This window comes from Pygoscelis adeliae, unplaced genomic scaffold (assembly GCF_000699105.1).
Source record: "Pygoscelis adeliae isolate BGI_AS28 unplaced genomic scaffold, ASM69910v1 Scaffold222, whole genome shotgun sequence".
Lineage (NCBI taxonomy): Eukaryota > Metazoa > Chordata > Aves > Sphenisciformes > Spheniscidae > Pygoscelis > Pygoscelis adeliae.
The window spans coordinates 6,049,583-6,064,011 of NW_008824309.1; the positions used below are offsets into that span (position 1 = coordinate 6,049,583).

The window sequence follows — 14,429 nt, forward strand, 5'->3', positions numbered from 1 at the left end:
TACAAATAGGAAAAGCTTAAAAAAACCTCACCCAACTTGTGTCCTTGCTCACAAGGAACCTGGCTTAAAAGGCTAAGGGTGGTACACGAGTATGAAAAAAAGACTACCACCTGATGTGAGGAACATTTTCAAAAAAAGTTTCTGTACAATATAAAAATCAACCAGTAAAATCCTAGTAAGGCAAGAATATAATTTCTGCTTATGATTCTAAAGCACGTTGTAAAAAAGTTACAGTGGCAACCACTTATAATTTCTCATTTTTGTACATTTAATATATTCACTGCAACAATTATATTCAAGTCACATTTGTGTTTATAATACGTATCACAACTATATGCAAAGACGTTTTTCTTTCTTAGTGCCGTTCTTGTGACATCAAATCATTCCTGTCCCGTAATGCTCGACGGTGCACCATTTAAAGGCTTAATATTACCTTCATTTGAATTGGCTGAAAAACTGTTTTTCAGACATAATTAACCTGACAGTAGCAAAGTTCATGTTTTACTAGCCAATTAAAAAGGAACTACTTACATGAGGATGCTTACAAGGCCAAGTATTCTTGGATTGAGTTATTTAAACAGAGTTCCTTGAAAAGAATCCCAGCTAACCAATCTGATACAAGGACAAATTTAGTATTTCCTCTCACAAGGAAGCTATGTGATGTCTCATACCTGGAAAAGTGCTTGGCATGTAGAGGACAGAAAGAACTGTAAAAAATAACTTTGTCATAGCTCATGTTAAAGCCAGTTTGTAGGGAGGGGAAAAAACATTCATTTACACACATTTAGGTGCTTTCACAGAAATATATCTATTTTAAGGAAAATGGAAATTATAGCATAGGAAGAAAAAAAACGCCATTACTGAATTAGTTTTAGGCACTTGAGCTGCATAGACTGTAGTGGGTGCCCATCAAATACGTTTAACGTTCACACATGCACACGTACGCCTAGGAACACACTAAACCATGCAGAGGAAAACTGCTATTAAGCCTCCCTGCAACAAAAACATTAAAAAAAAATGAAGCTAGGTAGATCCCTCTTCACATTTTCCAAGTTCTATATCCCACCTTTCCTCACAATTAAAAACCCGCGTAATTGCCAGATCACAGAGGCAGCGTATCGTAGAGCTGATTTACCAAGTTCATTATTTGCTAAACCAAAAGAAATATTTTAAGTATTAGATTATTGAAATATGAGTTACTGCTCTATTTTTTTGCTAGTAAAATGGCATTCTGCAGTATAAACTTAAATAACTGTTTTTAAAACCCCTCCCCCTTTTCTGTATAATATCCTAAGAATAAATTTCATGAAGAACAAAGGCAAAGTAATCTTAAGCTTTAGCTGAAAGCCAAGGCAACACAACACACAGAGGATGAAAACACAAAAGCAATACAAATCAAGGTCATGACTCATGTTAAGACAATCACTTCCAAACAATAACTAAGTGAAGTTGAAAGCAGCATCGATGCAAAGTTAAACTTGCTTTTCTATGGGCAGAGTTGTGAGAAAAATGTGAATTGTCCTACAGGGAAAAGAAAAAAAAACAAAAAAGTTGTAAACAAGACGAACATAGAAAAAGGGCTTTTGCGTTCCAAAGTTGGTCTGCTCTTCTCCAGCTCTACTAGGCGACTAAATCTAAAAACATTTCTAACATTACACCAAAGGCAAGGTGTGCAGGAAAGGACCGTCACAGCCACACCGCTACCGTGAGGGTGTATACTTGCATATTCTTCTCATGTTCACCTCATTAGTATCTGAGCAAACACGCTTGTTCTCATGGAGAACCCTCAGGCAGACACACTTTCCTACAAAAACTTCCACTGCAACGTCTGGATGACACTATTCCGCTTCCGCTACGCTTTGCCGCCCTTAAAGCACGATCACACCAACCACGCAAGGAGAGAATTTGGAATCGTCACCTCTGTTTACAATGGGGGGACAGAGAGTTTCCCAGCTACTACAGACAAAACCCGCCATCCTCAGAGACCGCAAACCCAGAACTTAAAACGGAGATGCGTCTTCCTTTGATTCCTAAGCCCCAGTCAAGAACGCTAGAGGCACGCGACGCGTCAGTAAGCGTTGGCCACCACTGAAATCTTGCTACTGAAGAGCAAATCTGCCCTCTAAAATACTATGGGATCACAAGACAGATCGAAAAGACGACCGATCGTTATACGTGACATGACACACACCTTTTGTAGTCGGGTTAAGGCTGGATTGCTCACCGCCCAACGCACAGACGAGGATTTACTTTTTGGATTACGAACTCTTTAGGGCACAGAAGACATCGTTTTAACAGGCAGTCTTCATGTGTGCTGTTATTCCCAACTCCCTACCAGGGTCTGTTGCCACTTGTGAAACAAAGATGAAGCGAACCACGCAGCATCTTAGAGGCCACAGAGAGTGGAAGTGTCCAGGATACCGAGAGGGAGAAAGAGTAAACCTAAGTTTACTTATGTGTAAACATACGGTGTCTGGTTGCAACACAAGCCATACCTGGAAAAAAACACCACACTTTCATTACATGGACGTACTAAGTCCTACAAATTTCAGCGAAGGAGTAAACGGCAAATTTCAATAAGAAGCAGGTATTAAAATACTCTCCCATGATTTTTCTTTCATTAACAACTAATTTTCTTAAAAACAAACAAAAAACCAACACACACAACCTGTGCAGATTCAGGCAAAAGTATGCAGTGTTTAACAACAGCAAAGCAAATTATTTTAAAGGGATGAAAGGGAAGACATAAGACTCGAAAACCAAACACTTCGGTTTATAAGCAAGTCTGCTTTTTCTTTTTTAAGACTAGAAAACGTACAATTCCATTTCATATGCAAGTGTGCACAGAGCTCGTTTCTTGAAGATGCTATCAGATAAACTGAGAAAGTCTTTGCATTAAATTGTTATTTCTCCAAACATTTATACATTTTGCAATACACCAGTTAAATACCAATATCTATGTGCATGCACTATAAATATATGCATGTACACATTAAAATGTTTAACAAAGACAGCAGATTCCTTAGCCGGTGAGCATCATAAAGAGATACCAAAAATATATTAAAAAGTTAAATTCTTTACCTGCCTTTGTTAAATACAGACTTTTGAAATTGCCTCCCTTCTTTTCCCCACAAATTCACAACATGATCCCCAGAGAAGCAGGCAAATGGGAAGGCAGGTGCGCTGACTGGATTATGCCATACCAAAGATAAGCACCTTAAAAAGATCAAACTAAGCTTTTTCTTTAAAATGCCTTTTCCATCCTTATCAGAGGTATGAGCTGAGAAAGGGAAGGACATTTTAAACAAAGTTTTATTTCATTTTGCTATACTCCCCAAACATACGTCTCCAACATAAAAGCCTACGATGAAGGCTACGTACGCTTTCACAATACTGACAACATTTCAAGCCATCCAGCTGTCATCCCACCGAAAAGCCTGTGTCCTTTGAAAGGGAACAACTGAACAACTGCCGTATGGGACATCCGTCCCGTTAGGTACTATAGTGAGAAAAGATAATCACATAGTGTTCTGATGCTTCTTTATAACTCACCTGGGGACCATGCAAGGGAGTTATATTTTCAAGTACTGCTGCCCTGGAACTTCTGTGGGAAGATGATCAAGGGGTCACTTACAGCTTTTCAAGTAGTGTAATCTGGTTTGTTCCCCTTCCCCATCCCAGTTCCATCCACTGCATATAGATACATATATACATTTTACGCTATCAAAGAGAAGTGTGCCTTCCTCTGAAAAACACTTAATACAGAGTATGACTTGTTTTGTAAGATTCCAGTGGGACTTTTAAACATACTTTTGTGCCTCTTCTTTGGTTAAGAAAAAAAAAAAAAGGTGACATTTTTCCCTTTATGGCAGCTAAAGGTACTTCTACTAGACTTGAATCATAAATGAACAGTACTGCGAAAAAAGAAAAGCAGTACCATAGGACAGCATGACATGCACTTCTGGAATCACCTAATCCAACGATGACTACAATAAAGAAAGAAAATCCATTTCATTTTAAGCTCTTTGGCAAATTTTTACTGTTTGCCGACACTGTAATTTGAAGCTCAACCCATACGCCCCCATCCATTATGGCATCCTCCCTAACTGAAAAATCATGTGGGAAACGAGCAATGGTCTTACGAGAGAGTTTGCTTTATGAAGTTGTGGTGAGCCAACTGTCTGATGGACGTTACAGCCATACAGATAACAAAGGAAAAGAAGTTGTGACATGTTGGCGGTGTCAAATATTAGTACTACTGTCAACATCCTGATTCCGCTTTACACACTGGTCTGAACAGATTGCAATTAACCTAAAATTGAGGTATAAATATGCACAAATATGTACAGTACACATACAGGAAAATATTTTTGCATTTGTAACATTGGTAACCTTAAAAATACTGGAAAGTTGATATCTATGCCATTGATTTGTTTACTGGAACAATGAAGCCAACATCTTCAGCTAGAGAGGACTACAATGGAATAATAAAACTCAAAATTAAAGGCTCCTTCCTCTCACTTCGTCTTCACCACGCTCAACATTGGACTGTTCTGAGTGGCTGTATCTTGAAAAGAAGGTTGATCACAGCTTTTAAACACATCCTCAGAGGAAAACAAACAGGAAACCAAAGTGGAGCCATCAACTGCATCTTTCTTTTTGCTGAATGGTCTTAATTTATATACACGAACGTGTGTGTGCATCTATGTAGAAAATGAAGTTGAAATCAGTTCAGTATAAATACGTCTAACCCATTAATTCTGCCACTGTGAAGGTAATCATGGGTACAGCTCTTTTCAAGCAATGTCTGTGCAAAGAGGTCATTAAAAATCATCTGATCTTAAGTCTTGACATCATCCATTCGAGTCCTTGGCACAGTCTGTAAACAGAAGAGATAATTTTTTAAGGAATACGTGCACTTCTCAGGATAACTTCAAAAATAATTCCCTGGCACCAATTTAAATTCTTCCTAAGAACTCTGTAATTCTGACTGAAGGAATCATTTCCAGAAACAATTCACTCTGAGCCCAGTATTTCCCAGATCTTATTATGCAATCTACAGGTGAGAGACTTCAGGTCCCAGCACTTCAAGACACACTCTGAGGTTTTCTCTAATTACGATTATTCTTAATAAACCAGAAGAGATTTTAGGTCGTTCCCATCCCTGCCCTCATTAGGCCCAAATCACATAAAGTTTTATCACTGTGAGGTGAGACTGCAGATTTGATGTGAAAGTTGGTTTTCAGATCACACTGATCCTAAGTTAGTATGTTCTGAGCCCCAAAATCGTGAAGTGTAAGATTATTATTGACAGGGAAGGAATGTGTGTTAAAACCAAACACCACAATAAAAATACCAAAATAATTCAAGATTCCCCTCCTACAGACAAGAATGACTCTTACCCCTCTCCAGTTAGAGCACAGCACGCCTGAATGTGCCATTGGTGATCCTTAATTGAAGTCAGTTTCAGAAACTGAGATATTTCAGCTACTGTCATACACTCTTTAACATCTTGCTTATTAGCAAAGATCAGCAAACCTGCTTTTTTTAAGTCCTAGGGAGAAAGAAGAAAAAAAGATGATGATTACAAATCAGCCCTCAGAGGCAAAAGATGTGATACCGAAGTAGAGAACCTTAAGCCCTAGCGAAAAAAAAAACCTGAACTATAGAACGCTGCAGGCTGATTGACATGCAACTTCAGAAAATCCTTTGATCCGGCAGATCAAACGTCCAATTTTTGCCTAGGATGATCTGTAAAACCACGTACAATCTCTTGTTGTGCTCCGTGAGTATCAGAGGCACCCTGTATCTCTGTGTGTGTGTGCAGCTGCAATAACGTCACACACCTCTAACAGTCAAGGCCTCCCGTTTAACCCTGACCTTGCAGGTCATTCCTACCTGTGTATCCCAACCAACCACTGCATTCTCCTGAGCCTGGCTTTTGAATATACACACCACGCTTTTACGTATTACCATGCTGCTAAGATTGACTTTAGTACCAAATGAGTAGACTGTGCAGCAGTTCTTACATGGGGCAACAGTGGGTTACCCCACCAGAACTTTTTAAGCACTGCTAAAACCTTGCCAAGCCTGACTGCAGTAAGAGCCAGCAGCGTGTGTGCTGGCACCCAGACCGGCACCGTGGCTCACCGGAGCCAGAAGTACGTTCTGCCTGCACAGCAGCCCTCTGCGAGGGAAATCCCACCCATTAAGAAGCACTAAGACTGCCACCGACAGTGTAAAGCAAGCTGCAGTAATATTTTATTTTGAGGATACACAGAATTTGTAGAAAATCATCATTTACACTGCTTTAGAATCAAAGGATGGACATCTACGTGAACAAGCACATTGCAATAAACTTCTTTATCAGGGCCACGCAATATTTAAAATATCAGTACTAACAATTTAGAGAACAGCGACTCTAGGGGCAAGCTTATTTTATCTCAAGCTGCTTGGAATTACACTAGTACAGGCACGTATTATTGAAAATCTGTCCCTCCGAAAGTAAAAAGGTCTTCCCAGGAAGCCAAGCCAACTCATTCACTTAAATGCCTATCAGGCAGACTAATTTTTACAAGCAGTAAAATTAATTCCCAAACGACCTATCGGTCCAGAAAACAGTTGGAACTGACCTGGACAACTCAATTCTGCCTTAACAGAAATTCAATTGAACTGGTTAGCAGAAATAAAAGATTTTCAAGGACTGCAAGGAAAAGCTATTGTAAATAAATATTTGACTTTCATTTCAGCGTATATGTATTGTTGTTCTCTTCAAACGTCATAGCATCTGGAGAGTTAGCAGAATATACTGAAAACATCCTGTTGGAAAACAATGGGCACATTTACTGTTAGATGGGTGCTTTTGGAGCACAGAAATAGTCTCCCGACATGAAGCAAGGGCATTCATGCTGCTTGGAGTTCCAGACCTTCCTCATTTCAAATTCAGTTCGTTAACAACTTCTGCATCTTCCTTTATAGATTACAAAACAGAAGATGCAATTTTGTTTAGCGACTGCAACAGGCTGAAGAGTACTAAACAGTGGCTATAGTTTAAATATAGATGTAATATTTTGGGATATAATGCCATCGATTTTATGCACATCTTTGTATTCTGACACTTAAATTTGGAAGCTCCGTGTCCTCAGTGTCATCTCATACAAACTGATCCAGTTTGCATTAAACTTGTCTTATGAGTCCCAGCAGTAGTCAAGCTTACGCAGACACATTTTTAGTAAAAATCAGGGCTCCAGTCCCGCACCGCATGGATAGATTAAAGTCTTTGGGACATTCAGGTCATGCAATAGGTGCTCCTTGGCTTATACGGCAGTCCAGTATTTCTGAATCAGACCCAGATAGCTCAGCTTTAGACCTGACACAGGGCTCAATTTTAAAGAGGGTCTTTACAAGTTAGCAAATTATACTCTCATTCTGTAATTCCAAGTACAAATAGAATGACGGCTACTATAGCCGTAGGCAGCCCATTTCTTCAGTTTTATAGCTCGTTGCTGTAAGATATATTATTAAGGTTGTATCTGTCTCACTGCAAAAACAGAAAACGTCAAGGAACCATGAAGCAATCAAAAAGAGTAACTAAGTTGTTGGAGGAAACAATGTTTTTAAAAACAATCTCATTCAGCATTAACGTGGATTGAAGTATAAAAACCACAAAAGTCATTTATAGGTCCTAACTTCTGTTTCACTGAAGCACTCAAGCTGAAAAGCTACTTTTGCGGGAGTTCTCTTCAGTAATTTGGTATTAATTTACAGCTTTATTAGGAGCTTCAGAAAAGACAGAGCCTCTAGCAGGAACGAGACAGCTCTGATACAGTCCTACCTGCAGCTGGGAGAACGTGACTGTTAAACGTTTGCCTTGGACTTCACTGGAGAGGCCTCTCTCCATTCTGGTCTGTCTCCAGCTAGTCGGCGTAAGTGAGAGCTTTCACAAAGAGCATGCGAATCTGCTTCCCTTAACATGTATCATCCAGATCTTACCCACAATAAATATTAAAACAAAGAGAAGATAGGGTTTACTCACCTCATGTGCTAACATTTTATACAGTTCTTCTTTAGTCACAGAAATTCTCTCTCTGTCTGTGCTGTCCACAACAACTATCACAAACTTTAAAAAGTGAAAAGTTATTAGTCAGAGAACAAACTCTATCCTTCTGGTCACACACTTGTCAGCAGAACAGATTACTGTGCCCATCAGATTATCCAGACAGTCAGATGGATTATCAATTAGCATCATACTCCAGATAGACTTCTCCCAGCCAGAGTGCGATTACCCGCAGCATTGGTATCATTTACAACTTATGCCGTGGTTTGTATACAAAAGTAGCTGTGACACATCTCTTGACTTTCCGTTTTCCATTTCCAAGTGAAAAATTTATATTGAAAGCAGGTGTTTCTCTGTAATCCCAGATCTGTTTTTGTTCTTTGCTTAGCATAACTGAGATAGCACACAGATCCCTCAGATAATTCGTTGCAGCCTTAAAAAGGTAAACTGTATCAGCTTTCTCCCTCTACTTCAAATACTAACATGCAAATAGATATTTGCAAGGGATCTAAAAAAACCCATAAACTCCATACTTCAAGAGCGTACATGCAGATACACGTCACAGATCTTACAGGAAAGCACAGGAGAACAAAGTTAATTATTATAAAAAAATAACTTTTTTTAAAAGCCACAATTGATAACACAGAGGAAACCTTGACTTAAATCGTTATTTTAAGCAAGTTCAGTATATGTGCTGCAACTTCATCGCTAACGAGTTCTTAAAATTCTTGAGGGTCCTTAAGTAAATTGATCATGGGAGCTCGCAAGACAGAGCTCCCACAGCCTTGGAGGAAAACTTTTGGGCTTTCAGTCTTACTCCTGAGGGGTTACACAGGTTTCTGAGTACCTGCTACAGAGACAGAGCAGTCATGGTCCGCAAGAGGGGACCTGTAAACATGGGATCTGCAATACCAAGACAAACTGAGCACCTGCCCTAAGGCCGCAGATCCCCAGAAACAGAATCCTTACAAACAAGTTGGTTTATAATTGCAACTCCATATTATGCATCTTACATAAGAAATATAAAAGCGCGTCGTACAACAGCTTGCTAAGAGGGAGACTTCAAAAACCAAAACAGGAGTACCCTGAAGTAGCTACGGTAACATTCAAAGCACAGTTAATGCAGCCCTCTGGAAGCGTGTCTGGTACAGATCTGAGGTCCGCTGCATTCCCTTCTGGTACAGATCTGAGGTCCGCTGCATTCCCTTCACCAGCAATAGTTACACTAAGTCTTCCAGCAAGGCGTTCGTTCTCACCTCAGTGTTTGTATAGTAGGTGTTCCACGAAGACCGAAGCGACTCCTGCCCTCCGATATCCCACATCAGAAAGCGTGTGTTGTTAACCACGATCTCTTCCACGTTACTCCCTATGGTGGGTGAGGTGTGCACCACTTCATTCATGGAGCTGCAGAGGGAAGAGCGCGACTCGGTGAGAAACTGCAGGAACTGGCAAGTTACCTGCATTATCGAGCATCTTAGGCCTCCAAACCGACCTGCTTCTATAAAAACTAAACTCGATGGTAATTGCGAGGTAGAAAGCTTAGTGGGGGAATTTTTGCAAACGCTTCTTATGCAGCAAAGAGAGACAAGGTTTGACGGTGGAGGGTGAATAAAAAAAATAAATAAATAAAAATAGCAATAAAAAAGGACTCAGTGACCTATATAATTGAGTTATAAAGCTGAGAGAGCATTCATGAACAAAACTATATTATAATTAATTAAATCATAAAGCTGAGAGAATATTTGCTTCAAAAGCTGTTTTAAGCAGTCAGCTTTTCTTTTTCCAGGCTGATTTTGGCATGCATGAGAGACAGCAGTTGTTTTTCTTCAAGAATGTGGTTAAGCCACAAGATTTCCAAGGTTGCAGAAAAACAACAACTCATCATCCAGCTCTGCCAAACATACTACATCTCGCTCTCATTTCAGTACAGGCCACGAAGAGCGTACTTTCTTCACAATTCAGTTACTTTATGTCCAAATTTCCTTCTCTTCTCCCTTCAGCACAGTCCAATAACACTACTTTTTGGAGACAAATGGAGACATTAAATATTTCAAATATATCGTTTTAGAGATGCCAAGTGCAACTTTGTCATTAAGACCACCAGTTTCACACCAATAGTGATAACCAAATGTGCACTCTGGATACCCCTAGAGTTCAAATTATTTAAACTCTACTCTATGGGACATGCAAAAAAATTAAAAGTAGCTTCAAGGAAAACGTCAATTGTTTTCAGAGAACTTAATTATTTTTTCTTCCGATAATCTTGATATATTTTTTCATTTTATATGAACCTTTTTTTGAAGCTTTAGCAGAGCTGTTAGTTATAGTGACAGCAATTTGAGACTTGTAACAGAGAACTGAGGAGATAAAGGGATGGTCTGGTGTTCTGAAAAGGAATCCCAGTTACCCAGTGTCTTAGCAGCATATGACAAGAAACCTTCTCACCACACACATTTGAAGGCGACTATATAAGGGGAAGAGAAGGATTAGCAGGAAGAACCATAAAATCAAATTAAGGATAACAATGACATAAGAAGATGCCTGTGGCTGATCATATTTAAAAAACAGGTTTTAGCAGCGTTCTTTTAATGCTTGTAAGAGACGTATCGTGAATCCCCTTGCCTTGGCTGAACCTGCAGCCTTTCACCTTCAAGCTGTTGGCGTCTCTCAGTTTGCAATACGATAGGTGGATTTTTCCCTCCTCCCCACTGAAACAAGGTGAGCATGAAGCTTAATGGCATTTCTAGACACCTGATCACAAAATCCTACTGCTACCTGAGGGGAGGGAGGAGATCTGAATACAAGAATGGGAAGAAATGAAGTGTCTGTGGAGCTGCCGCAATCTGTTAGAAGAATCACCACTCCAACCTCTGCTGTGACCTTCCACGACATCAAAGTAACAGCCAGTGCACTAACCAACACTAGTTGTCCTGCTACTTATCTCTGCCCATCTCTCACTCATCTGCCACGAAGAAAAGGTAAGAGAAAAAAATAGGATATGCAAAGATGGAGGTGGGGTTTAAGGAGGAGTCAAGCAGGAGGAACAGAGGACAGTACGAATACAGAGCTCTGTCAAAGCAGCAAACAGGGGAAGGGGAATACAAGAAGAGAGAAGGGGAAGTCCTGTGGAGCTAAAATGGGTATAAAGGACAAGGCGGCATATAGAGATCCACTGTACAAAAGGGAAAAGAAAACACTGAGACTGCAGAAGTAAGAAGATGAGACGAAGACTCATGAGACATTTGTGGAGGAAGTTGAAAGACACAGGCAGCATTAAAATGCACCAAGGACAGCCCTCAGCTGCAGTAGTTACTAGTCTTAAAAATATTCTTCATTCTATTTACGCTTTTAAAATCTCTCACTCCCGATTTAAGTAACGACAACCACCCTCATCTCTTCACTTTCTCTGCAGAGTGTGCTAGGGCATAAGTGGCTGGAAATGCTGCACGAGTTTCACGTTTCAGAAAGGCAAAAGCAGATCATAATTTGACAAAACCCAAGCATTTTAAGAAAGCGTACTTTAAGTGTAGGATTGGACCAGTAGGGCCATATCACTTAACAGGAATTATTTCTGATACTGACTCAGGAACACTTCCTAATACCAGACTGCTTCACGTGAGAAATCGCAAATCTGTTTCTATTATAAACAGACCTTGCGTCGCCCGTCCCACCTAGAAGCTTCTGAGTCTGTGGACAAATTTCTACCCTTTTATCAAAATGCAGTTGAGGACCAGAGATATGAAGCTCATACAAGTTTCATGTAAACCAGTAGCAAGGCTAACGCAAGACAAACACAAGGCAATGCCACTATTAAGGGCAGAAGCTGCACGACGGCTACCAACGCCGGTGGCTCAAATAAAGCCCTGGCCAGGCAGCCCAGGCTGCCACCAGCTGCAGAGCTGCGCTGTCCTGGGTTCAGCCAGCGCTCAGCCTTCCTCTTCCATCCCGTACCACAAACGACATGAAAGTACATCTTGGTACGCAGGACACAAATCACGGCAGGGAGAGGTCAGGCTTCACTGCTTTGCTACTCACAGAACAATTTGTTTAGTATTTACATACTGCGGCATGGATCAGTTTAGCAGCATTGTCCTGTGGCTAACCCTCAATATAATCATATTTTATGGAGTTGGCAAACAGCCTACACAGTGACGCCAAAGGCAGTTGTGATTAAGTGGTAATAGCAATGTAATCTGATAAATAAAAGCTCTAAACAAAACCTTATTCATATACCAGGGAAAATTCAGACCTTTCCAAACTCTAAACACCCGCTTTGACCCACTGCCACCTATACTGTTCAGTAACCTTCAGCGTAAAGCTCTCAAAGTAAAAACTAACAGGGGAAGCAGCAACAAGAAGTCAGAGTAACATATACAATGCACACCTTGAAGTACATGAAACGTCATCCGCAGTTCATACTTACAATTGATAAAGAATGGTCGTTTTTCCTGCATTATCCAGACCAACAATGATTACTTTGTGCTCTGAAACAGAAACATCACTAGTAAATCACACAGTTAACTCTGCTATCACGATAACAACAGTGTTATGAAAGAAGGTTAGTGTTGCATTTTTGACCGATCTTGTAAGCGAACACTGCCAAACTTCAGCTGCCACATACCACGGGCCATACCTAAAAGTTCATTTGTCTGTGGAGGCGTACAAACCCGTGTACTGTTCTGAGTAGGTAAGCGACTGTCGATTTTTCCCCATCTGCACATCTACAGGAATAATTTCTGCGAGATTACCTGGGGATTTTTTTCCTTCTCTAAACCGCTAGAGCAACCTCACACTGGAATCCCTTCCCAAGCTTCTACACACATTTGCAGATTGTAGCAGACTGTACTCTCTTATTCCCCTCAACTACAGCAGTTCTCCAGAACACATGCTTACACGTGTTAAATCTTCATTTCCAAGGCCGTACTTTTTTTATGGCCTGCAACATCTTAATCTCTTTGCAAGGAGTTGTTAAAAGCCACAACAACACCGATTTGCACTGTGAGCAGGGTGATCCACCTGTCTCCCTCAGTGTTCTCTTCTCCTTTCAGCAGGTTTGGAACCTGGAGAACAGAACTGCCTACAAATATTTTACAGTATGCATTCACCCAACTTAGATTTAGATGAACCAACGAGTACTACACAAAACTGCTCTGACACATATGCGAACACATTTTGGAGCGCAATGCCAGAATCAATTATTGTTTCTATTTAGCACCTTCTTTCCTATACATCACAAAATTGAATTTGAATTCTACAGCTGGTGTTGTCAAGCACATTCAAGTTTCTGATTTCCAGGACGAGTAAGCGCTGCCTGCTCTCAGCTATATTGCACAACTTTTACTTGCACAAATAACCTTGGCTTCAACGGGACTATTCGTGCAAATAAAAGCTTTGTGAGAAGGGGCTTTCTCCCCCCCCCCTCCCCAGTGGTCCACAAGGGCAACAAAAAGCCATTACAAGTCTGCCCAAGCTTCAGACAACCAGAGATCAATTCCTTCTGTTAGCAAAGTACACTCGCATTGATTTATCACAGAGGAGAGAGGGAGGGGACAGGGGTCAGGTAAGTGGGGTTCCTTGGTTTTGATTTTATCAATATTGTGTGGTTTTGCAGAGTTGTCTTATATACCATCAAATATAAACTCCAGTTTTAGTAACTTTGCATAACTACACAATATTGTAAAAAAATCTGCTTACCTGACCCCACATAACTAGGAACTTTTGTTTCTGGTGTGATGTTGCCAGCATAGTAGATGTTAGGAAATCAGCTGGAACAGAAGATCTGAGGTGGGGCTGGATGCTACAAGACAAAAATATTTTGTTGGCTTTGCACTAAGTGTTAATGGGCATATCATTGGGACGTTCAACATGCACGTGTGAGCGTATTTAAGTCCACTCAAAGTCAAATTTAAAAGACCTTATAAACACGGATATGAGCGACAGCATGCGTTTTACAGTCACAACTCTCATTAAAACCTTACTGTAAGGAGACAGGCGTTACAAATCTGAAGTTACAAGTAACATTTACTCCACAAATGAGCAACTTTGCCAGATATCGGGGTTGATCGCTTAAGACCATTAACGAAGCACACTCTGCAGATGACAAGATGAGACTACACGCTACAACGCCACACAGCTGTATTCTTTCGGCACGCGTTAATAATTTAACATCCACCTTCCAGGAAATGAGCTTTCCAGTGACTTAGAGGAGGGGAAAAAAAGGTTTAAACCCCCCCCTCAACTTCTCTGGCGGCAGCTCGCCCCCCGGGGCCACCCCCCCCGGCCGGGGCTGCGGGAGCACCGCCGCCTCGCCCTTTAGCCCCGGTGGCCAAAGCTGTGCCGGTTTGCAAGGGCGGGCACCCAGCCCCGCGCCGAC

The 14,429-nt window shown here is 40.8% G+C and overlaps 1 protein-coding gene across 2 annotated transcripts; it reads right to left on the bottom strand.

Annotated features, from left to right (window-relative positions):
- Positions 1-2,771: 2,771 nt before the first annotated feature.
- ARL5A (ADP-ribosylation factor-like 5A) lies at positions 2,772-12,535 on the bottom strand. 2 transcript variants are annotated; one of them, XR_663385.1, is made up of 6 exons: positions 12,480-12,535; positions 9,313-9,460; positions 8,036-8,119; positions 5,403-5,554; positions 4,522-4,879; positions 2,772-3,604 (listed from the first exon to the last, which is right to left on the bottom strand). XR_663385.1 is itself a non-coding variant. In XM_009319006.1 (5 exons), exons 2-5 carry the CDS (start codon positions 9,454-9,456, stop codon positions 4,831-4,833), a joined length of 429 nt encoding a protein of 142 aa, XP_009317281.1. In that variant the 5' UTR covers positions 9,457-9,460; positions 12,480-12,535; the 3' UTR covers positions 2,772-4,830. The 2 variants fall into 2 exon arrangements, 1 of the variants encoding a protein (XP_009317281.1); XM_009319006.1 differs by having other exon boundaries at positions 2,772-4,879.
- Between the last annotated feature and the right edge of the window lie 1,894 nt (positions 12,536-14,429).